The sequence below is a fragment of the Heliangelus exortis genome, chromosome 1 (assembly GCF_036169615.1).
Source record: "Heliangelus exortis chromosome 1, bHelExo1.hap1, whole genome shotgun sequence".
In the NCBI taxonomy this organism is placed as follows: domain Eukaryota; kingdom Metazoa; phylum Chordata; class Aves; order Apodiformes; family Trochilidae; genus Heliangelus; species Heliangelus exortis.
Window position 1 is genome coordinate 71,497,876 of NC_092422.1, and position 25,695 is coordinate 71,523,570.

Genomic DNA, 25,695 nt, shown 5'->3' on the forward strand with positions numbered 1-25,695 from the left:
ATTATCATACTGGTGTACAAGTAGATACTAATAAATACTATAATATCTACTAGGTACTAGTAGATACTAGTAGATACTATAATTTTCTAATCCCATTTGCAATTTTTCGAAAAGGAAGCAACAAAATTTGAAGGAAAATATCTTCTTTAAGATTCATTCTCTTTTAAGAAATAAATTCTATAAAATATATAAATATCACAGTTTGCTTGGGTTATTTCTCGGGCAGTAGGGAATGATTCAAGATCAATATTCTGTTCTTTTGAATTTGTGCTTTATGCGTAAGTTCTTAACTTACACAAGCTTATGTACTTGTTCTCTGAAGTATGTACTTTTTTTGCATGTGAGATACATTTATAGAGTATTTTGAACAACTGTATGTGGCCCAGAGTTCCTAAGTCACAGATGAGAGAAGGGCATGTTGAAAATAATACAGATTAAGCCTAGCATAAAATAGTGGCAAATATAGGTCAGCTAAATTTGCTTCAACGCTAACTGCTTCCTTGACATAAGAAGGCTGCTGCTAGGTAGGAAGGGAATGTGCAGTGTATGGGTTTTGCTTAAATTAGTGAATTCTACACCTTGAGGAATAATTCATAAAAGAATTTATCGCTTCATCACCAGAGACACTTGTCCAGTGTGACAGTAAATACAATTGTGTGCACTAATGGTAAAGTGGGTAATTATTTTTCTTTTGTCTTTTTAATGTTTTCTAATTTGGCTCATTAGCATCGTAGGAGAGTTCAGACTGGATGGTATCTCAGGAGATGACAGAACCAGCAATTAGTTCAGGTTGGCAGGGACTTTTGGAAATCATCTAATCCACTTCCCCTGCTTACAGTGGGGTAAAACCACAGCAGGTTGCTCAGGGCTTTGTCCACTCGGGTTTTGGATATGTCCCAAGTATAGAGTCCACAGCCTCCTTAGGCAGCCTGTTCAGTGCTCGATCACCGTCACAGTAAAAAAGTATTTGGTTTTGTTTCAGTGGAATTTCATGTGTTTGTGTTTGTGCCCATTGCCTCTTGTCCTGTCACTGGGCACAAGTGAGAAAAGCCTGACTCCATCCTCTTTGTACTCCTCTCAGGAATTTAGGCACATGGATAAGGTCCCTTGTGAGCCTTCTCTTTTCTAGGGCAACCAGTCCCAACTCTCTCAGCCTGTCCCTGTTTCTCTCAGACCTTCTCTAATCCATTGATCGTCTTGTGTGGTCTTTTCACTCCCCTCTCTCCGTTGTGTTCCTGTCACTGTTGTACTGGCGAGCGCAGAACTGGACACAGTATTCCAGATGTGCCCGACCACAGCTGAGTAAAGGGCAAAGAAACCCTCCACTGACCTTATGGCAAAGCTTTTTGTGGCACAGCTCGGGATGCTGGTGGCTTTCCTTGCTGCAAGGACACATTCCTGGCTCATATTCAACTAGTCTGACCTCCTGCTCAGCTCTGGGAGCCCCAGGATATTTTAAAGAACTTATACATAAAGGTGCTGTTAAACACCATAGTCTGTGGAATGCTCTTGAAGCTCTCTACGTAGCTGTGCTCCAATAATAACGATGGAGACCTTTTGTTTGCTGAGGGAAATACACATCCTTGAGATACTGTCCTGCCAGCCAAAGATAAAACACTCATTGTAGCATTGTTTCAGTACAGATCTGTGGCTGCATTATTTGTGTCCACATACATGTTCTCACTGGCTCTTGGACCATATATATGTTTCCTGCACTGTAGAGTAACTGTAACTCATAGACCAAACTCAGCTGCACTGGTTTAAAGACACTTGTTTATTTGCTGAGCATCTATCTGCACAGTTACTCTTGTGCTAATGTAACTGGGTTCTGAACAGGCACTGAGCAAATAAAACAACACATTTTTTAAGGAAATGTGTAAAAACTTGGGGTCTAAACCTGGCTTTAAAATTTTTGTGCCTTAATACTCCCGTTTGAAAGTGAGGTTAACACTACGTACAGCACATCACAGCAGATTTAAAACAGTTTTAGTCTTAAAACATATTAAAATCCTCTGAAGAAACATTATTTTTCTAGTATTTTGTATTCTATGTGTGATTTTATAAATTTATACATAAATATATATGCATAAATGCAGTATAAATGAGATTGCTAACTGCACTTATTCAGGAACTAGTGTTAGGACCAAAGGCAGGGTTTCTTTCACCCTTTCAATTGTAGAATGGTTAGGCTTTGGAGCAATATAAATTCCATTTTTAATTCTTACAGTTCAGGACAGATCTGATTTGTAGGCATGCAGCCCTATTTATATGATGTGTTGTCCTCTTTAGGGCCAGCCTGCTCAATTAAAATAAAATGACTTAAGCTTATGATCCAAATCTCTGATATACTGGAAGTTCAATATAGAACCAACAGTTGTTGACCATGAATTATTTGAGATAAATAAAGGCACAGTGCTGTCCTGGGAGTGGGATACATGTTAAAATGACTCACGGATAGGAACACTTGAGAAATTTGACCGAAAAATGTTATGGTTTAAATAAAAGTGCTTCCTAAAAGTCACCCCATAATGAACATTCCTATCTAATGAGAAACGATCTGTAACTGTATGTCTTGTATAGTGTAACATAATATATACCACACACACACCCCAGCATAACATGTGTGTAGTAAAAATAGTGTAGGTATATAAGGGGTTTTACGCTGAACTTTTTTTTTTTCTGTATTTCTTTAAAAAAGGAAGGGAGTGACTGTGTGTTTCCTGAAACAGGGAGGTGAACTCTGATTTTGAAATAGTTTTAAGTTACAGGCTGGATGACTGCTGAAAAGATGAATTAATTTCTCAAATCAGAACTGTATTATTATGCACAATTTCTCTCTGTTTTATGTATATATGTATTTATATATATTGTTTATTCTCTTTGCATATATAGAGTCCATTTTAAGAAAATCATTGTCAGCATTAGCAAACAAGCTTTTTGGGGATGCCGTTCCAAAACCTTTTTTTTTAAAAAAAATAAAAATCTTTAATGAATCCTTTAAAGATAAGCAAAGTGGTTTCTAAGCCAGCAGTACCTCTGAAACTACACGAGCCAAAATCACATTGTGCACTTGCTTCATAAAGCAATGAATACATGCAAGCAGTCTTTGATGGTTGGCTCCCCAAATCCAAATTTCTCAATGAAGAGGAAAAAATAATTTTACAGCTACAGAAGTTAATGGTTTTGTCATATTTTTTTCTGGTTAAATTTTCAAAAGAATGTAATAACATTTATGAAGGCCAGTTTTATCTGTGTTTCTATGCACAGACTTGGAATTTTGTGACCAGATATCTATTTTATATACAGACATAAATAATAGTTTCAAATGTTATGTGGTGCAATTCAAAAGGTCCTTTTGAAAACTTCTTTCTTTTTATCCCTCTTCTTTCTTTTTATCCCTGTTGCGTGACAACAGTAATATAAAGGCCATGTAAGAAAAGTAATATTTGGTACAGAATTTTGTAAGTTCCTATGAAGGAAAAAAGGACACTGAGAATCTTGTTCTTTTGCCATTTGCAAAACCCTGCTTACTTGGTATTTCCTCCTAGGTGTCTAAACAGTTTTCCAAACTTTGCTATTTTAATTTTTCTTTGGCTTGAAAGTTGCTCTGCAGTGTTGGATTTCAGACACTGAGCAAACATGGTAATTTCTAAGCTACACAAACAATTATACTTTTACAAATTTATTCCATAGCACGAATTCTGGTTCTGATCACTTCATGTCCTGTTTTTTAAAGCTTGCATGAATGCAGTATTACTGGAGAATTAAGAAAATAGGGTGGTGGTTGGAAGGCACATATTTATAGGTCAAGGTGGCATTGCTAGTAAAACCACTGAAAAGTGCTACACACTTGTGTGTCAATGTACTGCTTTTCCTTATGATTCTCCAGGCCCAGGGAATGAAGCTGTATTCTGCTGATTTGCAAGTTTTGCCAATAGTCTGCATCCTGGGGACTTGCTGCTTGTGCAGCTCTGGCAGATACAAATCCCTTCTCCTCACACCTAACCAGAGCAGCTGTGTTAGGGCTCTGTAGTCACCAGCAGAAACCAGTCTGCTGCTGAAGTTCCAGGATGCCCACTGAGTTACAGCCGTGGTTCCTGCTTGGCACCACTTAGAGGTGTATATTAGATCTCATAGAAGAACATAACTTATGGAAATAACTTGTGAAGTATGTATGACTGTGAGAATCCCTCCTATACATGCGATCCTTAGAAGAATCATAGAATCATGTCAGTATCATGGAATGGTTTGGGTTGGAAGGGACTTGAAAGATTGTTGAGTTCCAAACTCCCTACCATGGGCAGGCAGGGACACCTCTCACCTGACCAGATTGCTCAAGCCCCATCCAACATGGCCTTGAACACTTCCAGGGGGAGGACAGCCACAGCTTCCTTGGGCATCCTGTGCCAGTTTCTCACCAGCCACACTGTGAAGAATTTCTTCTAATGCCTAACCTAAGCCTACCCTCTTCCTGCTTGAAACCATTACTTCTCTTCCAGTCACTATGTGCCCTTATAAAAAGTTGCTCCCTGACATGTCTCTCCCCAAAAGCATGAATGTCACTTTGGATGTTTGGTTGCAGGGACAAGGCTGAAAGATAACAGCATCCCATTGATGTAGAGGGAATTTTTATTTTTTTTTTAATTCTTGATGTGGCCTGTGTAAGTTATTTCAATCCTTGACCTTAGCTGCATTAAAGTGTGAGATCTGTGTTTATATTTATGTGCAATTGTCAGTCTAATTTACACAAGGTGAAAAAGGGTATATTTCAGACCTTGTTTTCAAAAGCTTTTTTAAAGTTCTTCTTTCCATTGCTTCTGTTCTGTTTTCTGTCTGAATCATATTTTTCTTTTTATTAATTTGCAGCCCTGAGTACGGCTTAAACAGTGAATGCCAAGTACTGATCATCAAAAAGTCATTTCCAAGTTGTATTAATCTTTTCCAACATATTTTCCTGCATAAAAGAAAAAAAACACCCAAAACCAAAAAAAACACACTTGCCAACGCATTCTTTGGCACATAATAAAATAATTCTGGGTAGCAGACTTTTGTGTGAATTCTTGGCAGAAGGTGAACAGGTCAGATATCCAAGAAAAAAGGGTGTAACATTTAATAATAGTGAATAATCGCTTCTACAAAACTTTGGGTAACCAGGCACACTATAATTTTGGCAACTGACACAAGCTACAGCTAGGGATCCTTTCTTTCTATTCCCCAGGGACTATAAAAGAGCTTGTAATACAGGACACATTTCCCAGGGTTCTGGAAAAAATTTTAATCGTTCAGCGATCTTGATATTGAAACAAATGTGCAAGCCCTATTGTTCAGCTGATTTTTCTAAAAATATATTTCAGCTGCAGTTCTCTATTTTAAATTGCTAATGTGCGTCCTTGTTAAGCCCTTTATGTAATTGCAAAGGTAAGTCTTCAAAAATAAGCAGACACTGCCAAAACCAGAGAGGCACTCTAGGATGTGTTATTGAGAAAGGAAAAGCTCGGCTAGGAGAAGAATCTCAGTCTGCTGTGAATAACAAACAAGATGTGTAGGAGTTTTGCCCACCTTTTTATTTTAACTGTTTGCAGAATCATTATCAGTGGCCTGAGGCACCAGATACTTAGTAACTGCAACCAAACCTTTTTTGGAGAAACTGGTGTCCTTTTTGTGAAGCCTTTGGATATGTTCACTCAATTTTTAATACCATATTTTTGTGAATACACAGTTACACAGAAATCTAAGGAAAAGGAAGGATAAGGATCCATGTTACATTCTCAGTTCTCAGTTGGTGTTCTCAGTCACAGAGAAGGAGAAATACTAGACTCTAAAATGGCATGTGTGGCCAAGTAAAGTGAAGAATGTCATTGTATTCTCTTGGGAAATGGGCAAGGATCAGCAGGTGTTAGGCCCAGGATTAAGAAAATAAAGTTGCTCTAAGTTAAACTGTTTGCTTCTGGTTTTGCAGCCAGGAATTACATTCAAATATGCCCTTACAGATATGTGTCCCTCGTTTCTATATGCTGGTAAATCTAGACTTATGGAAGTCCTAGTGTAGTGTTAACTGTGCTGTTTGTACCTCATTGGTATTTGGAGGAAATTACTTTGTTAATGGTCGTATTTCAGTCTTCTTTAGTGGATTTATTTTTTTTTTAACTGCAGTGGTAGTAGGGCTCTAATTTATTTCAGATCACTGCATTGCACCACTCTTCCCTTGTTCCCTTCCTGCTTAGATGGCACTCCCAAGACCCAGACGTCAAACTGGGGAAGATGTTTTTTCCACTGGATGCATCTGGTTTCTTTGGCAAGCAGCCGTGCGGGCAGCTTTGGATTTTCTTGGGTTTGGTAACATGGTAAAGCTGCCGATGAGACTGCGTGGGGATGTCTGTTCCTCTTGCGTGCAATTTTCTTTTGACTCATTTTTCTGTGCAATGTTTCTTCTTGTTGTGTCTAAATCTCCCAGGATTTTTGCCTGTATACCCTTTTATGGTCATAAGGATGACTTTCCTTCACCCCCTTACAACTGTTTTTTTTCCCTGCAGCCTGGATAGCTGTAGTCAGTGCTTTCGTGCCTTCCATTCTTGCACAAATTTTACATCTGTCAAAGTCTCAGTGGTAATGCCAGGTACAGTACTGCCTTAAGAAAACAGGCACTCATGCATCCAGAAAACTGGAAATTGCCAGTGGATCCCATTGTAGCAATTGCACATTGGTTCTATTGAGCCAGGAGTTTTAATAATTTCTCAAGCCTTGCTCATTTTTGTGTTCTGTACCTGCCAAACACTTTCAAAGAGAGCAGTGTGTTACTTCAGAGATGAGGGACTGGAAGAGCTAGCGTTGGGAATTTCCAAAAAGAAAGACTAACACAATGTCAGAGAAAACAATGAAATAAGAAGTGTTGATTATTTATACCTGCAGACAGTTAAATTGTTAGAGAAAAAAAAAGGGGGGGGAGATAGGGAGGGGGATCAGTTTATGATTCCTCATTTGTTTGTTTGTTTATTCTTTTTCTATTGAGGTAATACTGTCACTAATTTAGTGATTTCTGGAAATTGAACCTAAGATCCGTGGAATCTGAACTTCTTAAAGGACTATGAAAATTTAATAAAGAAAATTACACAGTCCTCTGTATGAAACCTCACTGTTTCTCAGGACCAGCCACACAGGGCATGAGTTATACAAAGATTTGTATGGAATGGGTTGTTACTTGTGCTCACTGTTGGGATAGAGGCTGTTCATCAAGCAGATGCCTGAGATGTGTGTAAAAGGCAATTTGATATAATTCTTTATTCTCTATTTCATTATACAGTAACGAATGTTTCAGTGAAGAATCTTGTAAGATGAAAAATCAAACTGAGTAACTTGCAAATAACTTAGACACATCTGTTGTTTAAAAAAAAATATATGAACAGTATACTAGTTAGATTTGCCAGAGAAAACTAAGTTCATGTAGTTCACAAACAGAAAACCTGCACAGTATTCAGCAGCTCGCTTAACTGTTGCTAATCAGGGCATCCCTGAGGTAACTCTTAAATAACCAGCTAAGACTGAAACACTTCAGAAGTCATTGCTGCCACAGACCCCTCTTTGTCATTCCCTTCACCTGTACAAACGCAGCAGTAGGTGCTGTAGCTGTTCATATTTAAGATTGCAATTTAAAAAAAGATTGCTTTTTATGGTGCTAAAGGGACCGGGAAATGGAAGGAGCACTTAGTGAATGTCAGTTAGCAGGATCTGTGATTGCCAGGTGAGCTAGTGCAGGGAATACTTGGCAACACCCCAGTTGTGTGCCAAAAAGGAAGAACTGTTCGCTCCCAGAAGAGGTGAGACATCTCTGCAGAAGACAAGGCATTCCCCGGGCTGTGTGGCTGAGCAATGCCCTTTCCTATGCCTGCATTTGACAGGTGTTTCTGCAGGGAGCCAGGCATATTACAAACAATTGAAGCTGCGTAGCCTGCAGATCAAACGAGAGCACAAAGAGCAGAATTATGTTCATTAAAAAAAAAAAACTGGTAATTCTACGATCAGTGACAAATCTTGTTTTAAGGGGAGGCCATTTTTAACTGAAAAAGGAGCATCCAAGGGAAAAAAATTTTGATCATCTCCATTTTTGCAGTTACAGCAAAATCCATCAGAGAAATTTTGCAAAACATAGCCCTACATATGCAATTTTGGCACTGCCTAGGGCAAGAATTCCCAAATGGCTGTGTATGTTTCACTGAGAGTATATACAGACACCTCGGTGTGGGAAATGATACAGCTCAGCACCAGAACCTGTTACCACTGTTGGTACAGAAAAGTGCGGGAATCTCTAAGTGAAGAATTTCACTCGGTTTTAAAGTCACAAACACTTGCATAATAATTTGGCAGAGGCAGGGAGTTGTAATTTAAGTAATCTTTTCTGCATACATTATTTCATGGATGTTTTTGTGCTCTGGAAAATCTTTCAAGATCGACTGTTCAGCTGTTGATAGGGTCACCTCCCGTTAATTATCCTCGATCTGCACTGGTCATTTGGAACAAGAGGATCTTAAAGGCCCCTTCCAACCCAAACCGTTCTGTGATTCTGTTTGGTTTTCTTTCATGGATGATAATATGTACATAGTTTTATGGCTTATGTTTATCTTTTTTTTTTTGAGGCAGAAAAATCCTGGAGGCTATTCTTTCAAGTCTGCTGCAAGGTTGCTTTTAAGGCATTGATCACAGTCATGGCACAAGTGGCTGTCTGGTTCATTGGTATGAAACCAGTTCAGTGTGTGGCCATGCTCTTTCCCCTTTGGCTCTTTATGTTCATATCTGTAACCTTAAAAGCTCATAGTCTTATTGCATGTGTCCTCCAAGGGAGGACATTAAAATTTCATTTATTGGTGCTATTAGATTAGAAATTACTATTTGTAGAGAGATGATTACAGCCACCATAGCGACAGAATTTATGAGAAATAATGCACATGGACAAGATTTGCAACTTTTATTTTACTGCTACTACAGCGTTTTGAGTTTGGGTCCATCATAATTTCATGTCATCCCTACCACATCCTTTCTTCACATCCTGCCTTGCAGAGCACCTTCTGTCTCTGCTCTCCCTTTCCAACTGCCTTGACAGACTGCACAGAGTCCCTGGGAACAGGGTGGGTGTGGTGCCTGTGCCTTGGCTTTGCATTCCCCAATGTGGTTTCATGAACTTAGAATCAGGGCCATATTAACATTTTAACACAAGCTTACATTTAAAATAACTTACGTTTGTTTAATATAAATCACCTTTTTTTAGGAATGAACTAAAGAGTCCCAGCATTGCTTTATAATTCAGTGTACTCAAAAGCATGCGTAGCTCTAAAGAGAACTGGTCACATCTGGTAACTATAAAAGCAAAGCTCAAGTGATTTCTCAGCGTTATCAGAAACCTGACATGGTTACAGCTTCATTCAGGATTTTGTTAACTGTGTGTGTTGCTTTTAAAACCAGTCAACTTCCATATGAGTCTTATAGAGATGCTAGGGTTATATAAGAAATCAGGAGGTAATTAGCTATCAGTTGGTGGTCTGGTTGAGTTGTTTCTGTTGTTTGTTTTTCTTTTAATTAAAATTGTATGGGAGGATTTTTCCAAGATGGATGAGGAGCACAGTGTCCAGCAGCATGCACTTAGGCAGTTTCACTCTGTTGATTTTCGGAATCTGCATCTTACCAGATAATTTCAGGAATTTGTTACAAGTGCTGGAGATGCACGAGTGCGATTGCTCTTCAGTGACGAGGTAGCCAGGAACTTTGTGTTTTGTCATCTAACAGGAACTCTGGTTTCTTAGCATTGAGAGAAACAGTAAAACAAGATTCATTGGAGTAACTCAACTGAGATTTTTGCTGTGGAATTCCTTCTCTCACATGTAGCCAGGTGAGATGTGCTGCTCTTTGGGGATGTAGTAACTCAGGCCTGCACAAAGAGGTTAGCTGTGTGCCACAGTCAGCTGTCTGGTGGCAAAGCTGGGGCTTGAGATACACCAGCAGCCAACGAAGAGGTCTGCAAAATACCAAATGCAATAGTGGAAGTACAAATTCAGATAAAATTAAGCCTACCATAGATCACCAGTAGTGATTTTCTGCTTTTTAATGTTTTCTATCTATATTTGCTGGTTGCCATTTTTATGTGATCCACCTTTTCAAAGAATCAGAGACAGACCATGTTACAGTTTTCTGAGCTGCCAGGCCACAAACTAGTTACTGGCTTTTTTAGCAGTTGACTTCAGTGCTTCTGGAAAACAGCTTAATTTTCCCATTCTTCTCCATTCTTAAGTAGATTTGCTGATTTTTCTGTCTTGCATTTTAAAGTCCATTCCTTTTTAAGAAGGTACTGTTACTGCTATTGCTGATTAATGTACATACACATAAATACAAACCAAGTGGGATCTGACTCTGTAATTCTGGTTAGTTGCATGACATATATTTATATATACATAGAGATTTCATTGTTCAGTGATCAAGCCCTAGAAATCTGAGATTCAGGCTGTGTATGCTCGGTGCTCGATTTCTTCCTCATTGTGGTACCCAGAAATGTGCTTAGATGTTCTACAAAACTAATAACAAGGGAAAAACACTGCTCTGCACATCTTACAGTCTATTTTGGATGCAGCAGGAGGTCTAGCAGCTCATAAACTAGACCAGGGCATAAAAAGCAAATACAGGATTAGATGAAATGATACTGCAGTTCTTCAGGTTTTTTTTTTAGCCTTATTATATATATTTTTAATGCCTTATAATCCTATGTAATTCTGCTCGTGGGTGGACCTGCCGCTTCCTAAGAAGTGTCCCAAGTATCCCCAAAACACGGGGAGTGCCAGAAGGGGAAGGTAGGGTCAGGAAGGGAAGGGATAGAGGCTATTACCAGGTAGAGGAGAAAAACAGTGGCGAATTAAAACGTATCGGGGGAAGAGAATCACAGACAAATACATCAGATTCAAATGTGGGAGGCATTCTGTTTCTCAGCTTGTTTTTGCTATCTATCTACAGTCATAACTGATCTAGCTCCAAAAAAAAATCTTGAAAACAATTTGAGTGAGAGAGGGAAAGCATTACTGTGGAGTGAGCCCAAAATCCCATCCTCCAGCCCACACACAATTGGACATTGCAGTGATAGGGGGGAAATCCCTTAACGGACAAAACTATAAATGAAATTACTGTTGACAGGGGGAAGAGGCACAGCTATATTTAACGGAAGTATTTTCATTTGAGAGCTGCTTTCTTTCTCTTTTCTTTTTCTTTTTTTCTTCTTGTCTAGTCAGTGGAGACTGCAAGGGCTCTTCCTGTTTGAGACAGTGCATGGGTGGTTTCCCCAAGGCTTTTAATGCTAGATTAATGCTCTGGAGACAGTGTGGTGATAAATGGGTTCCTACAGTTATATCTACATCCTGTTCCCCCTTCCCCCACCCGCATCTGCCCCTGTGTACAGTCACTCTGCAGCACTCGCCTTCATACCCAGCAACAGTTTCCAGCAGCTTCAGCTGGCGTTGAAGGCACAGCTCTTTCTTAAAATGTGCCCAGCAAAATTCTTCCATTTTCAGCACCATCCCTTTCCTTACCCCTTGTTTCTAGGACAATGACGAAAATGAAATGGGGAAGAGAGAGACTTCTGGTTAAAGGTTAGGCTGCTGCACTGGCTTGTCCTCTGCTGTTTGGCAGATCCCAGTTAATTACTTCTGCTTTTACTGTTCACTTTCAGAAAATAAGTTTACAGAAGCAGCCTTTCTGTTGGTTCACATTTTAATGGCAGTGCTCCGCATGTCTTTTTGTGCTCAGCAATGACTGAGCAGAGAATTTGAAATCTCCTCCCTGATATAAGGGAATGGCTCCCATGTGTCAGCTGCCTCTACGGCTTGATTTTATACAACTTGCACTCTGGTAGGGATTTAAGTATTTATCTTCAGAAAAAAAGCGATGCTAAAATGCAACAAGGGAAATGAAGATTTGAGGCACTTTTTTTAGCTGGACTTGCCCTTTTGGCGATTCCTGGGGTTTTATGTGATTGTTTTCAGTTACTGCAGTTCTCTGGTGATTTTTCCCTGTGTGCATTTCTATTTCTATACTGCTTTCCCAATATGTGCAGGGGAGGGGGATGGGCAGTGGCAGAGTGGTCAGGATGGCTCTGGTTAACCTCCCTGGCTCCACGCAGCCAAGCCAAGTCCTCCTGCTTACAGTGCAACATCTCTCAGATCTCGAAGCGGAATTATTTTTAGACCGTGAAGGTGTATCTGAGCTGGTGCATTTACATTTCGTGTCATGGCTTCCTTTTCCTGCTCTCAGGTTTCTCCCACTCGGCCTTCACCTTCGGTATCGAGAGCCACATCAGCCAGTCCAACATCAACGGAACACTAGTGCCACCTGCTGCACTCATCTCCATCCTCCAGAAGGGGCTCCAGTATGTGGAGGCTGAGATCAGCATCAATGAAGTGAGTACCCCTCCTGGAACCCACTGACTGGCACCAAGCAGTGTGTCCAGAGATTCAGGCCACCAAACCGCCTCGGTTTCTCCTCGTCTGGTTTAATTTTGTTCTTCATGTTTTGCCTCATCCCCAGCTGAGAGCTGACTAGCTCTGAGATAGATGTGTGTTTCAGTTTTTTAGCTGTGGCACTGAGGCCTTCTTTGTGCTGCTGAAATGGTTGTGAATGGGTGTTTCTGCTACCCAGGTCAGCAAATCTGGGGTGCACAGATTCTTGTAGCAAACAGGAAAATGAGTCTGTGTTCACAGTCTTGCATTTTCAAGGTCACAGCAGAATTTGGCAGGAAAAGCCTACAGTGTATGTTAAAACTTCATTCCCTGACACCTGCCAGCAGGCAGCACTACTTGGAAGCCATGAGAAGCCTAATCAAAAATCTTTGGAGGTGACTGGAGAGATTCTGTCTGATTTCAGTGACTTTGGCTCTGGGCATATTATGATCAGGCATCGGCCGCTCACGTACGTGGCGAGACGGTTGTGTGGAAATTCTTACCTTGGCTGGGACACTGGTTTTCTGTGGGGTTTGTTATGAGCAGCCACAGAGTGTCTCTGTTCTCCTTAAACTGCCAGGGGAAACAAAGAGGGGATGTGGGAAGAGAGTGGTTTTGCCCTGCCAGTCTTAAAGGTGTGATGCTTCTAGAGGGAGTATAGCATAACAATTAAGCAAGTACTGGATTACAAAATATTTACAGTTGATAATCATAATTGTCAGAGATCTGCAATAAATATTAATACAAAAAAACCTATTGTTTTTTCCTCTATAGCAGAATGTAGCATGTGAACATCATGGGTGAGAACAAAGGAATGTAAAACAGAGAAAAACTTGCCTTGTTTGCAGTATGTAGTTTGGAAACTCATTTGTTTTTATCACAAACATTCTGCGTGTTTTTCTTTCTAAGACTCAACACTGTGTTTGTTGAAGTTGTGTATGTGTTATTTTTTAATTGGGGCAATGACATTTGACATTCATGCCAAGCTGCACTTTGATGCAGTTGTAATAACAAACCATTGGTAGGAATCTGTCCCAATTTGCTGCTACTTAACATTTTGCCCTGAGCCTGAAATTGGAGCTACACAGTTAGAAACTTACAGCCATGAAGAGCACCTCTCAGTTTAGGTCATTTGACGAGTGTAGAAGTCTGCTTCTGTGGATCCAGCTTCAGAACTGGCCTCAGTTGAGGAGATAATCTAAAAATATATGTGTTCTCACCATTAAGATTTATGTTTCTCTCATCGTGGTTTGATTCTCTTCAAATACATACTGTTAGGTACATTACAGCAAAGCAAAGGTCATACTCACTCTCTCAGAATGCCAAGAAGGGCTGTATCTCTGCTTTGCTATATGTTACTTCTGTGGTTTTTACTTAAAACTACTCAGTGAGTCCATAAACTACCTTGTATAAAATTTAAGTATTGTTCATGCTTTGTGAAATAGCAGTCATGGGAAGTCAGTGAGTAGTTTTACAATTAAAAATACAAGTTATAGATCTGTTGGTAAAAATCTTTTTCATTGTGTAGCAGTGATTAGTGCCAGGATTCAAATGTGCTGGTAGAGATAATAACATTAAAATTGTAAGGAGAAAGAGAGCTTGTATATTTATTCTCTGATAACTATCTCCTACTTTTTCTCCACCAGAAGAAAAAAAATATGTATTATCTTAATATTATAGTTGTAAAGGATAATTTGATGACTGGTCACACAGAACTATACTAATCAGCCAAGCATCTATTTTTCTTTATTAGTTATTCTTAACTATTGAAAATTATATTGTTTCCCAGCTATTTCATTCATCCATACCCTAATCTTATCTGCTATTCCTGAAACACAGATCTTTCACTGCTGGGTCTTGGTTATCTCAAAGAATTAAAGGGAGTTTGCAGAAGATCAGTGAAATGGCATTTTATGGAGGGCAGTGAAACCTTTCTCTTGTATTTGAGATAACAGGAAAGTAGAAGTGAAGAAAAGTGAAGTAGATATAGCAACTGTTGACCGGAGTCTGTATTAAGTCCCAAAAAAACACTCTTAAAGGTTAATTCAATTGGTTGTTCAACCTGAAGCCTAATTTACAGAAATCAAAATGAAAGCTGTAAGTATTATGAATAAAGTTACTGGAATAAAGGAAAAATAATGGTAAAGCAGTATAATCAGCTACAACTGGTGGTTTTGGGCTGATGAACACCTTGCAAGAAACCACTGAATTTGTGCATACATCTTGTTTTGGATGAGGTTCATTATTTATCAGCCGATCTCATTCCTATTCCCCTGCAAGTGCAGGAGTACAAACAATTCAACCAAAGCCTGTTTGTCTTTGTCATGGCTTTAACCATGACTCTTTTTTTTTTTTTTTTTCAAATATACAAGAAAGAGAAACTTTCTATAATCAGTCATATTTATTTTTTTCCACAGCATAATCTTTTGCATCTGTCAAGACTGTATATATCTGCATTTTCTACAAAATTCCAATAAATTATTTATTCACCAAAGAGATCATTTAAGTAGAACACGAGTGCCACCACCATGGGCCTGAGCGAGACAGTCAGTAGTAATGTTGATTAAGTCAAAGTGCAGCATCTTCACACAAGCTAATTCCATTTCTTTAGATCTTTTACCTCCTTATTACTGACCTCGGCGGCGAAGATCCTAAACTCGCGTTTCACTTGCCCTGGTTTTCCCCGCAGGATGGTACGGTGTTTGACGGCAGGCCGATAGAGTCCCTGTCCCTGATCGACGCGGTGATGCCTGATGTTGTTCAGACCCGGCAGCAAGCATTCAGAGAGAAGCTCGCCCAGCAGCAAGCCAGCGCGGCGGCGGCAGCAGCGGCAACGGCAGCAACAGCGGGAGCGACGACGACTGCTGTTTCCCAGCAGAACACACCAAAGAACGGAGAAGCCACTGTGAACGGAGAGGAGAATGGGGCACATGCAATAAGTGAGTCGGGCTCTGCAGCTCCTTGACTCTGCCAAGGGGTTTGAGTCGCAGTTGGAAGTTTTCTTGTGCTGAGCTGGTGCCTGCGAGGCGGTGGAACTCGGGAGGATTGTTTCTGGAGGAAGGCGAGGTATTTCTAGAAAGGGTGCTGAGTGAAAATCATGCTTCGTGTGGCAGTGCTGTTTTACTGAAGTCATCTCAAAACCAAGAAAATCCAGGTATCTCCAGAATTGCAAGCCAAAGACGGTATCAAGAGGTGGAGCTGTATGCTCTCTCCTTACAGCAGGCTGCCCAGACCTCATTGATACTATCAGTTTTATAGATGCTTTTAGGTTTTGTTAACATTTGAGACAAGCTGTTGACACAGTTGGTAATTTTGGCCAGGCCAGGAGGAAAATGGGTTGAGAGGCTGTGACCTGCAGACCTCTCAACCTCTACGTGTAAATGAAATATGGCCAGAGTATAGCTTGAGCACTGTCCTATAATCATGCATAGCCATGGCATGGTCCTTGGCACAGCAGGGCCTGTACCAGCTATCTGTTCTTTTACAGTGTGGCCAAGCATGGGGTCATCCATAGCCTTCTTGGCATGGTCCTTCCCCCAGTTGGGCCTATACCAGCTATCCATTCCTGAACAACATAGCCAAGCAAGGATAGGGAGCTGCATGTGCCAAGGACTGTTCCCAGCAGACAGCTTGGATGCAGGCAACCTGTCTTGAAGACACAAAAGAAAGAATTCCTCACCTTTTTATTTAAGAGCACACACTTAGTCATACAGTCTTAACAGATATCTTGCAGATATCTAACTGAAGGTCCTACCTTCCCAAGTTTTCCTTAGTCTGTGGAAACAGTGAGTTCTCAAGAGCTCTGAATTTACCTTTATTTACTTATGACAGTGGGAAATTGCAGTCATATTTTGAACATCTGAATTCAGACAAATAAAGTAAGTAGCGGGTATACCTTCTTGTGTAACTAGACTTGGGGCAGATATAATGAATGGTTCTTGTTTCCGTGTGCAAGCCTTATTAGGGCACTGGCTAACTGCTGAAATGAGACCCTAATTGCCTTCCAAGGAAATTGTAGAGGAACGTGCATGGCAGGTTTTGTAGGAAGCCCCAGCAGGTCTTCGGCTTAGTCAAGTAACAGATCAAGACTGTAGTCACGTAACAGATTTTATTTGCTCTGCATTGTAGATGCCTTTATCAGTCTCTGTCTTCTCTTTAATCTAAATAGATTCCTTTGTGGGTCAGTAAGAAAAATGCTTTCAAACCAGGTTTTTCAGAAAATTCCGGTTAGATGGGATAGTTTCCCCCAGTAAAACTGTAACGTTTTAAATTACACTTTTCTTTTGAGAAAACAAGTGCAAAAAAGTTTTGAAAATTTTGAAAATACTAATCTATTGTTAGACTATGGTTTGCATATGTTTTACTTCCAACTGCCCTTTTTTTTTTTTTTTAAAAATAAACTTATTTATATGTGAATGGGCACAAAGAGAAAACACTCTTAAATGTATCTAATGCTACCATTTTTTTTGTTGACATTTTCCAAGCTGATTTGTGAATATTTTGTGGGACTCTCTTCCTGTCCCAGGACCAAAATAAACAAATTCCTAAGGTAGGAAGCAGGTTATTGGTTCATCACTTATGCATCACTCACAGATCTCATAGTCACTCAAAGACTAATTTCTTTCTGATTTGAGGAAACACACATACTATTGTGTTAATAAAAGGAAAGCCTTGTAGATCAGTTCAGATGTGTGACCACACTGTTAGTCTTTAATATCTGCCATTTTATTATTAAAAAATAGTGATTCTCACAGTGATTTTTAGTAGAACGATATTCACCAACAGCCGCAGGCTTTGGTTGGATAGTTGAGGAGAAGTCTGATATGACTTAATATCATCATCCAGTAGCTCTGGAACAGGATGCAAGAACATGACACTGTGTTGTTTCTTGAAATTTCAGAGGTAGGATACATGTCAACCAATGATACACTCTTCTCAGACAGCAAATTTCAAAGCCTTACTGTGGCTAAGCATCCTACCAGGCAGACAGGTTAATTGAACAGTGGCAACAGGAAGATAGAAAGGACTGGAAGGGTAACTGGCCAGCTGGCTTGTGTTGGCAGCTGCTGTTGTGCAAGATTGTCATCCCAGGTGAAGAGGTGAGCTTGGCAACTTAAGGAGAAGGAGGCTATGGGGAGAAGCCACTGAGAAATCCAGGACAGCCAGCTCTCTTATCCCTGTGCCTCTCCCTTGCCTTGGGAGGACTAAAACTTTTCTCCCTGAGGCTTTTGGAGACGATCAGCAAGGTGGTGTAGCAGATGACCATTATACGTAGGAGGTGCACACAGAACTGCAAAGCTGGCATTCTCACCTTTGAACAGATCTGTTTCAATGAGCTCCAAAATATCTTAACTTACTAATTATCAGAAACCACTTAAGACTCACAAATCTAGCTGGCAGTTTACTGCATGGGTCTGATTAACACTCTTACAGTTGTATTACCCTCTTTTGTAATAAAGTTAGAAATATATAATTACATTTGTGGAATAACAAAGGGATTATACCCTTCCTTTTCATTGCTTAATAAGGGCAAATTGTGTCTTGTGCCTTAACAATTTTTCTTACTACTACGATGAAAGAGTCTGTTCAATATAGGATAGACTAAGACAAAAGATCTGGTGAGAGTTTAGCTTAGGACAAAAGGTTTAGGGAAGGATTGGACCAAGTTTAGGATAGGCTGTAAAACAGCTTAGATAGGGACAAACTGTTTAGAGTGGATAGGACAAAAGTTTAGGGTAGGATGTAAGGGGGTGGAGTGAAAGCTGGGAGACCTAGTGAGTAGGAAAGACTAGAACTAAAGGCTGCTGATGAGAAAGGTGTGAGAAACTTCCCAAACCTTCATTTTCACTGCTGCTGAATTCCACAGACCTGGCTCATGCTGAGAGTCATTGAACAGTGTGCAGAACAGAACAGCACAGAAGTCACCTGTATATCAACTTGGCAGAAAATGGCAGGATGGGGGAATGGGTGAAAGATGCTTTTTGGAAGCTACCTGATTTACATGTATGCTGACATGGAGTTCTCCCTGACACTAGCAGCCATCCTAAAATTGTTACTGTATTTCATATAATACCATTTTTTTATCTGTGTTATCAATATAATATGCAAGGGTGATTTGATTTAAGAAAGGGAAGCGACGGAAAAAAAGCTGACAGTAACAGCAGTTTCAGGTGCAGATTCAAATACTAAGTAAATAAAAATGCTGCCTTCTCGTGCTGCTTCTTGAATAATGTTTTCAGCTTTGAGTCATTTAAAAAAAACAGTAGTAAAAATAAAAATCAGCATCTAGAAATGGACCCAAACTTTGGATTGTTTTCCAACTGAAATATTTTTAGTGTCATTTGTTTTATTATATTTGCAAGGGTTGGCTTGAGTTTAAGAAAAATAAAGCTCTAGAAGAAAGACAGCACCCACTTCCTTTATTATAAGTATGAACATAAAGAACAACTTCAGTGAAAGAGCTGTCAGAGATTTAAGTAAAAAAAATCATATTTCCTGAGAAAAGACAGGGTTAGCACTGGTAAGATCTTAAAAATTTACCTTTTTTAATTTGGAGAAAATAAGAAGAGTTAATATTAGTCACTGGTATATTAGATTTTTTTTATTTTTTTATTTTTTTTAATCCTAATCATAATAGTTTTGGGAAATATTACTTTTAATTTCCAGTGCTTTTGGATTTTTAATACACTGGGGAGGGAATAGAATATAGTTCAGACTTAACCAAAGATCCTCTGGCCTTTAGAAAATTATTTATGTTAACATTTTGGCAAAGTACTCCATCCACTATGTGATCTGCAGACTTTTATCAGAAAGTTTTTCACGTGCAAGGATCTGTTGCACTTGGTAGAACTGTCCTCTCTTTTAGAGACACCCTCAGATGTGTTCTTTTTGCAAAAGAGACATTAACTGAGAGCTTTTTGCTCTGAAGATAGGAATAAAAAGCAGCCTATTCTTGATTCTTACTAGATCTTATTTATTGGGGGGTTGGATTGGATGACGCTTTAGAGGTCCCTTCCAACCCAAATTATCTAGGGTTCTTGTCCTCCTTCCCCATGCACACATTGTACACTGCATCCATAGGGAAGTCAGATTTTCAGATTTCAGGGCTCACAAGAACATGTGCTGTGCAAGGAACTCAGCACTCTTATGAGGGTGCTGTCTGGAGCTCAGGGTTTTCTGCAGGTTTTTGTTGCTACCATAATCATACCTGCTTTATATTGCTAGTGTCTGAATCTAAGAAGAGCCTGAAGCAGCATCACAGAATAATGAACTGTCCTGTGTGTTCAATGGGGCATTTTAAGTTTTGTGTTTAACAGTAACACTTTAAATACGAATGCTCCTGACTGCTGATGCAAACAGAAAGAAAACACATAGACTGTGAACATTTATGAACACCTCTTCATCTTTCCCTCCCTTTTTTCCTGAACCATCAAAGCTGTGGCGTCAGAGTCATTACTGGAAGACAGTAGAAAATATTCCTGCAGCAGTTTCATTGCTCCTAGAGGCCAGGCAGTCTCACATCTACTAATGCAGCTATCAGCCAATCAAGGTTTCTTTTTCACAGCACGTCAGTTTGTGGGGTTTTTTACAGCGGTTAATAACATTCAAAGTGTGTATCTAGCTTCCTCCATCTGGCCATGTACAAACAAAAAATATTTCTAAGTATCAGATGGCTTTGCTCTGATAGCACCTCATGACTCTGGGACCTTAGAGTAACACTGCTTCCAAGCTGTCATTTGGTTTTATTAGACAGTGAAAATCAGTTCTGCCTGCAGAGTCAGGCAGGTAGCAGCAGGATCATACATGGTAAGAGGAGCATCTCATTTAAATTTCTCAAATTAAAACACTTGAAAGACCTTCTTGATTTAGCCTCAGCTTCCAACTCACACTGTGAACAGGACACAGATGAATGCATAGCCACTATCATGCTGCTCTTTTTCTCGTGAAAATATGCTTTAAACCTGGTCATCCTGTGCAGTGCTGAGAAACAGAGGATTGCAAGTTCTAGACTTGTATTTTCTGGTGTATTTTAAGAGTGCCTTTCTCTCTGTTGCCCTTATTGTTCAGAATATCATATCAAAGTTCCCAGTTGTTAGCATCATGCTATGTCTTGAGTACTAATATACCTTGGTAGTATTCATGTTAGCAGTTATATGCATAGGAAATTATCAAGGATAATGCTTAACACAGGGACCCAGCATAGGTGTAGATTTTACAAATAGGCATTTGTAGTTTGTTTAGTTATGTGCAACAAATCCAAGATTATAAGTGCAGTTAAAAATACAGGTATTTTGAAATAGAAATGTGAGCTGTGAAACTACTTGAATTGTTTTCTAATTTTTGTATTCAGTACTCTACAACTCATTGAATTGCATGTGAATTCCATTCCATCTGTGAAGTAGTTATGGCACAGACATAGTTAATAGGGTACCTAATCAAATATGCAATGAGAAATGCTACTTGAGTGACTCAGCATAAATTAGGCAGAACAAAACAGGGTATTTGAAAGCCTGGGTGAGGGTAGAAATCTGGAGATTGCTTCCTTCCGATGGCAGCTGTGCAGCGTCACAGTCTGTTTTGCCAGTCGATGGGCAATAGCTCAGCAGAGCTTGAGGATGAGGACAGATGGCTGATTTTAAATGCCATAAACATGTGGCAATGAAGGAGCATGATAACTGCACTTGAGAACCTATAGATCTCCATATGTGATTAAAGAATGACTAACTAAAAGACTTAACCCAGAAAGAGAACTTGGATTTTGATCAATCAGCGCAGATAGCTGGCCAAGGCATCGATTAGGGAATGGGAGGCTGTCTGTGTCCCAGCCTGCCATCTCTCCTCTCTTGGATGTGCTTTCTGTGAAACGGGCCACACTTCTGTGGGGAGCATCTGCTGTCTGCTCCTTCAGTGTGGTACCTGTCCTTGATTGGTTTCTCATTTGCAGAGGAGAGCAATCTTCTGTTGTTGGCAAGAAGCGTAGTTTGAGCTGAATGAAGAAGATTTATACTGAAGCGATGAAAATCTGGAGTGAAAACATTGTTCATGATGCAAATTGGAATGAATTGCTGCCACTAAGAGAAATTCATCATTTTAAAGTCACTTTATTTCCCCAAAGGAAATAAAAGAGCTTTATAAAAACAAAGTTACTTAGACCACAGTCTAAAGTACCCCAGAATTACAGCGTGCATGTTTAGTATATGCCTCAGTCAGTACCTTTGCTTATATTATGTTTCCCTTGAGAAAATGATTACTCACCATTTCCCTGCTGTGCTCAGGGAATGAGGCCCATATTCAGTATATTCTTCATCTGTGAGTAGCACGCAACTTACTCACAAGACACTTTCTTTAAAGTACAGCATAAAGCTTTTCTCAAATGTGGCATTGTGCTATTTTAATGTATTTGTAAGTCCTTCTTAATGAAATCAGATTTAAAAAAAACAAACTGTACTGAAATAATTCTATTTTTTTTTTAAGAAAAACAACATACATTTATAGGAAATGTTTTTGAAAGGTCTACATTTTGAGGAAATGTCACAAATTTGAATCATCATAGGGAAGATAATAGAGTAATATTGTCAGTGGCACAACACTGAATATTATTTATAGTGTATTCATTGCTGTAATCTTTAGGTCACGGGTAGCCACCTTGTTTTTAAAGCAGACCTAACGACATCTTGCAAACTATTTATTTTGATCTGTCTCCTTGCAGATAATCATTCAAAGCCAATGGAAATTGATGGGGATGTTGAAATTCCTCCTAACAAAGCAACAGTCCTTCGGGGCCATGAATCAGAAGTGTTCATCTGTGCCTGGAACCCTGTCAGTGACCTGCTAGCATCTGGGTAAGACCATGACTAAAACCAGCTGCTGCAATTAAAGTATATTTAAAGAAGCAAGAACTTGCAAGTATATACTAGAGATGAATAAGTATTTTCGTCACTGTTTTTTAAGCCTGCAACTGTTTTTTTTTCAGCAGTACTATACACCTATGTAGGAGTTAAGTAATTATAAGGTGAAGCAGAACATGAAGCACTCACGCATTTAAGACGCACACCCAGTGGCCCTAAATACACATAATTTTTTAAAAGGCTTTTTAAACAACTATGGATAATTCTCAGACTATTTGGAATTCATGTAATCTATTTCTCATAGCTAGTGGTTCACAGTGGGGTCTCAGAAAGTCTTTGGCATCAGAGTTTTGTTTTTAAAAGTACGGACACTCTAAAACAGAGTTTCCTTCGGCTGTGTCTGTGCTGGCATAATGCAGCACAAACAGGAACAGATCTATAAAGAAAGGACACTGTTTGAGTACCTTATGTTACCTCTGGTTTTACTGGTTTGTAGTGAGGGCAGGGGGAAGCTTCAGGCTGGACCTAATTTTGTCCTATGAGCATGATATCATGAGAGCATGTTTTAGTTTATTGTCACTGAAAAGAAGTCTAGTTTGTGTTCTCCTGGACTGCTCAGCAATTGCAAGAAAAGCATGGTAAGTGAGACACTCAGGAGATTGACTTCTAAAAAGAACTTTTCATCCAAACAAAAATGCTAAAGTAAACATACCCCAAGAGCTATATGCACAGTTTGGAATCTATGTTTGTTCATGCTTAAAGTTAAACCTTAAAATAAAAGCTAAATTTACCAAGTATTAAGTAGGAACTTGGAGGAACACTGCTAAAAATTAGAGAGAATTGGGATTTTATCGCTTAAAGTTACCTGACAGTATCAGCACATTTATTATAAGGAAAAGTCCTTATTTTATTTCCAACTCTTTGTGTGATCATCATAATACCTTTCTTGTAAGATCTTTGTTGACATGAAGACAACAAAAATATGACGTGCAAATGTGACGGTAAGTAGGGAAAATAAAAGTCATTAACAGAAATAAATATCAGATTGGATAAACAGCATAAGATCTCTAAGAGAGTGAAGACAGCATTTTCTGAAGAATAAATTCAGACAACAGACTTTCAGAAAACAGAATCCTTCTTAATATACTTTGTTTCTGGAATGCTCAGAGTTGGTAGTACTTTAAGTACATCCATAGGTTTAGGCATCTGTCTTCATTTATTCATTGTGAATGGGTATAGCAGTAGAATTTGCCAAAGCTGTATTGTAGGGTTTTTGGATTAAAAGCTTTAGTTTTCACCTCTTTTTCCCATAGACTCAATGGTTCTTCTGGTTTGTGATAGGGTCCCTGGGCAATGCCATAGTGCAGAGAAGAGCAGTAATAGCAGCCACACTCCTTTGCCATGCAATTGCTGTAATTTCTGCTAACTGTATTCCTCTTCCTACTCAGTTTCCTAGCATCTCAGGCAACATCACTTGGTAGTATTACTCATCCCTAGCAAATTATTATTCTTAAGAAGGGAAGTCCTGATCATTAAAACCAGTCACCAGTTAGAACAGGCAAGCATAGAACAGTTACTTTACACAGATAGTCTTCTTCCCAGCATACTGTTGGGTGAGCTATAAAAAGAGATTTATTTAATATAGAAAAAAAAATTAAACTTAGGATTGACAAATATGGAGGAACAGTAGCATATGATATTTCATAATCATCCTGACCCAAATCTGAGAGGATGTTTTTATAAGGAAAAAAAAAAAAAGAAAAGAGGAATCAAAGGAAAGCAAAGAGTCTGTGATGTTCGTAAAATGGTAGTGCCTATGTAACAATTTGTAAATTGACTTATCAACCTCAAGTGATACTGAAAAATTATTTCTCTTGTACTACTTTTACTACTCTAGCTTTTAAATGTATGCCTGAATGTTTTGACTACCAATAAATGTTAAATTATTACATCACAGTGAAGAAAACTTCAAAAATTAAGAATTTAGTTAACCTCATTAAACTGGTTTCATGGTTGTTTCTTATTAAACATTAAAGTCTAGGGAAGTCTTCATAAAGTCTAGAAGAGCTTTCCCATAGTGGGGGCAAACTTTATTAGAATTTTATGGTCTGTCTTGGTATGAACAGCTCACGAGTACTTTTTTTAGGCACATTCAAGTGAAGGAATGTATTTGTTGACAGAATAGATGTCCTTTAGCCCTCTCATCCTGTACAATAAAATTTTTAATATGAAACTTATCCATTATGGTATTTTTTTAATATGGAGAACAGTCTTCAGGTGACCTATTAGCACAGCCACATCGTTATCTAAAGGAAAAAGGGTGGGGAGAGATGGTACCACACAGAATTATTCTTCAGGGTCACCTGGTGGTGCCTGAGATGAAGTGAAGATGGTGCTTTATTCTGGAGAGTATCTGCACAGCTGAAATTAGGCATCTACTCAAGTGCTCTGTCCTTCTGCAGGTACTTCCAATTCTCAACTCATTCCATAGGGAGTCAAGATTCCTAAATACAGGTGCTCAGACCTCATCTGTTGGCTTTAGCATTGGTAACTGCTTCCCAGTATCTGACTCCCCACCCTGCCAGTGCTTGCTGTAGTGTCCTGCTTCCCAAGAGCTGTGATTTACAGTCCTAATCTGCATAGTTCCCACTGTGGACCATTTAATAAATCAGTGTATGTACTGCAGAGACTGAGGAACCCATGGATGTTTAATTTTGCTGCAGCACATTAAGCACTTGCAGCTGGATTCCTGGAACAGTGATATCTTATACAGCCTTGGGTAAACCTGGAGGATGATAACCACAACTCTCAGATGGCTAAGACAGAGAAGTGCCCACTCACTATCCCTTCAATTAAGCTTTACCCTTCAGCATAATAGGTCTTTATTAATAAGCTTTGCTACTGATTCTGGAAGTACATAAATAACATACATGGCTAGAAAATACAGTCAGATGCTGTATCTCATGCAGACTAATGGCAATGCAATAAAAATGCAAATAATTCAAATTCATGTGCATCTTGATCAGATTGTAGCTGGCTCATAAGAAATAAAGTCTGTGATGCATTTAGCCTTCAGGTAATGCAGCAGTGAGCACCTGATTAAGTTTACATGGCTGAAATGGCATAGCATGCACAGAAAAAAATTAAACTGAAGGAAGAGAGCTAATTGTCTCATTATGCAGTCACACAAAGAAGTATTGGAGCTGTCAGGTACAAAGATAATGCAAACGATCAGCTACAGGTAGACTTATGTATTACAGCACCAATTAAACAAGGAGAAATTCCTGAAATCTACATATGCTGCAGTTGTTTGTCCTTTCCAAAATAATGCTTAAAAAAAAGAAAACTGCAGTTAGTCTGATGGGCAAACACCAAATTCTTAT

At 39.2% G+C, this 25,695-nt stretch overlaps 1 protein-coding gene across 4 annotated transcripts in view; it reads left to right on the plus strand.

Annotated features, from left to right (window-relative positions):
* Nucleotides 1-25,695, plus strand: part of TBL1X (transducin beta like 1 X-linked) — a 199,025-nt gene that overhangs the window by 148,308 nt on the left and 25,022 nt on the right. For all 4 annotated transcript variants that reach the window (XM_071747860.1, XM_071747834.1, XM_071747850.1 and 1 more), the window contains 3 exons: nt 12,280-12,425; nt 15,154-15,403; nt 22,174-22,306. In XM_071747860.1, the coding sequence (XP_071603961.1) occupies nt 12,280-12,425; nt 15,154-15,403; nt 22,174-22,306 (529 nt within the window). The remainder of the gene's footprint in view (nt 1-12,279; nt 12,426-15,153; nt 15,404-22,173; nt 22,307-25,695) is intronic.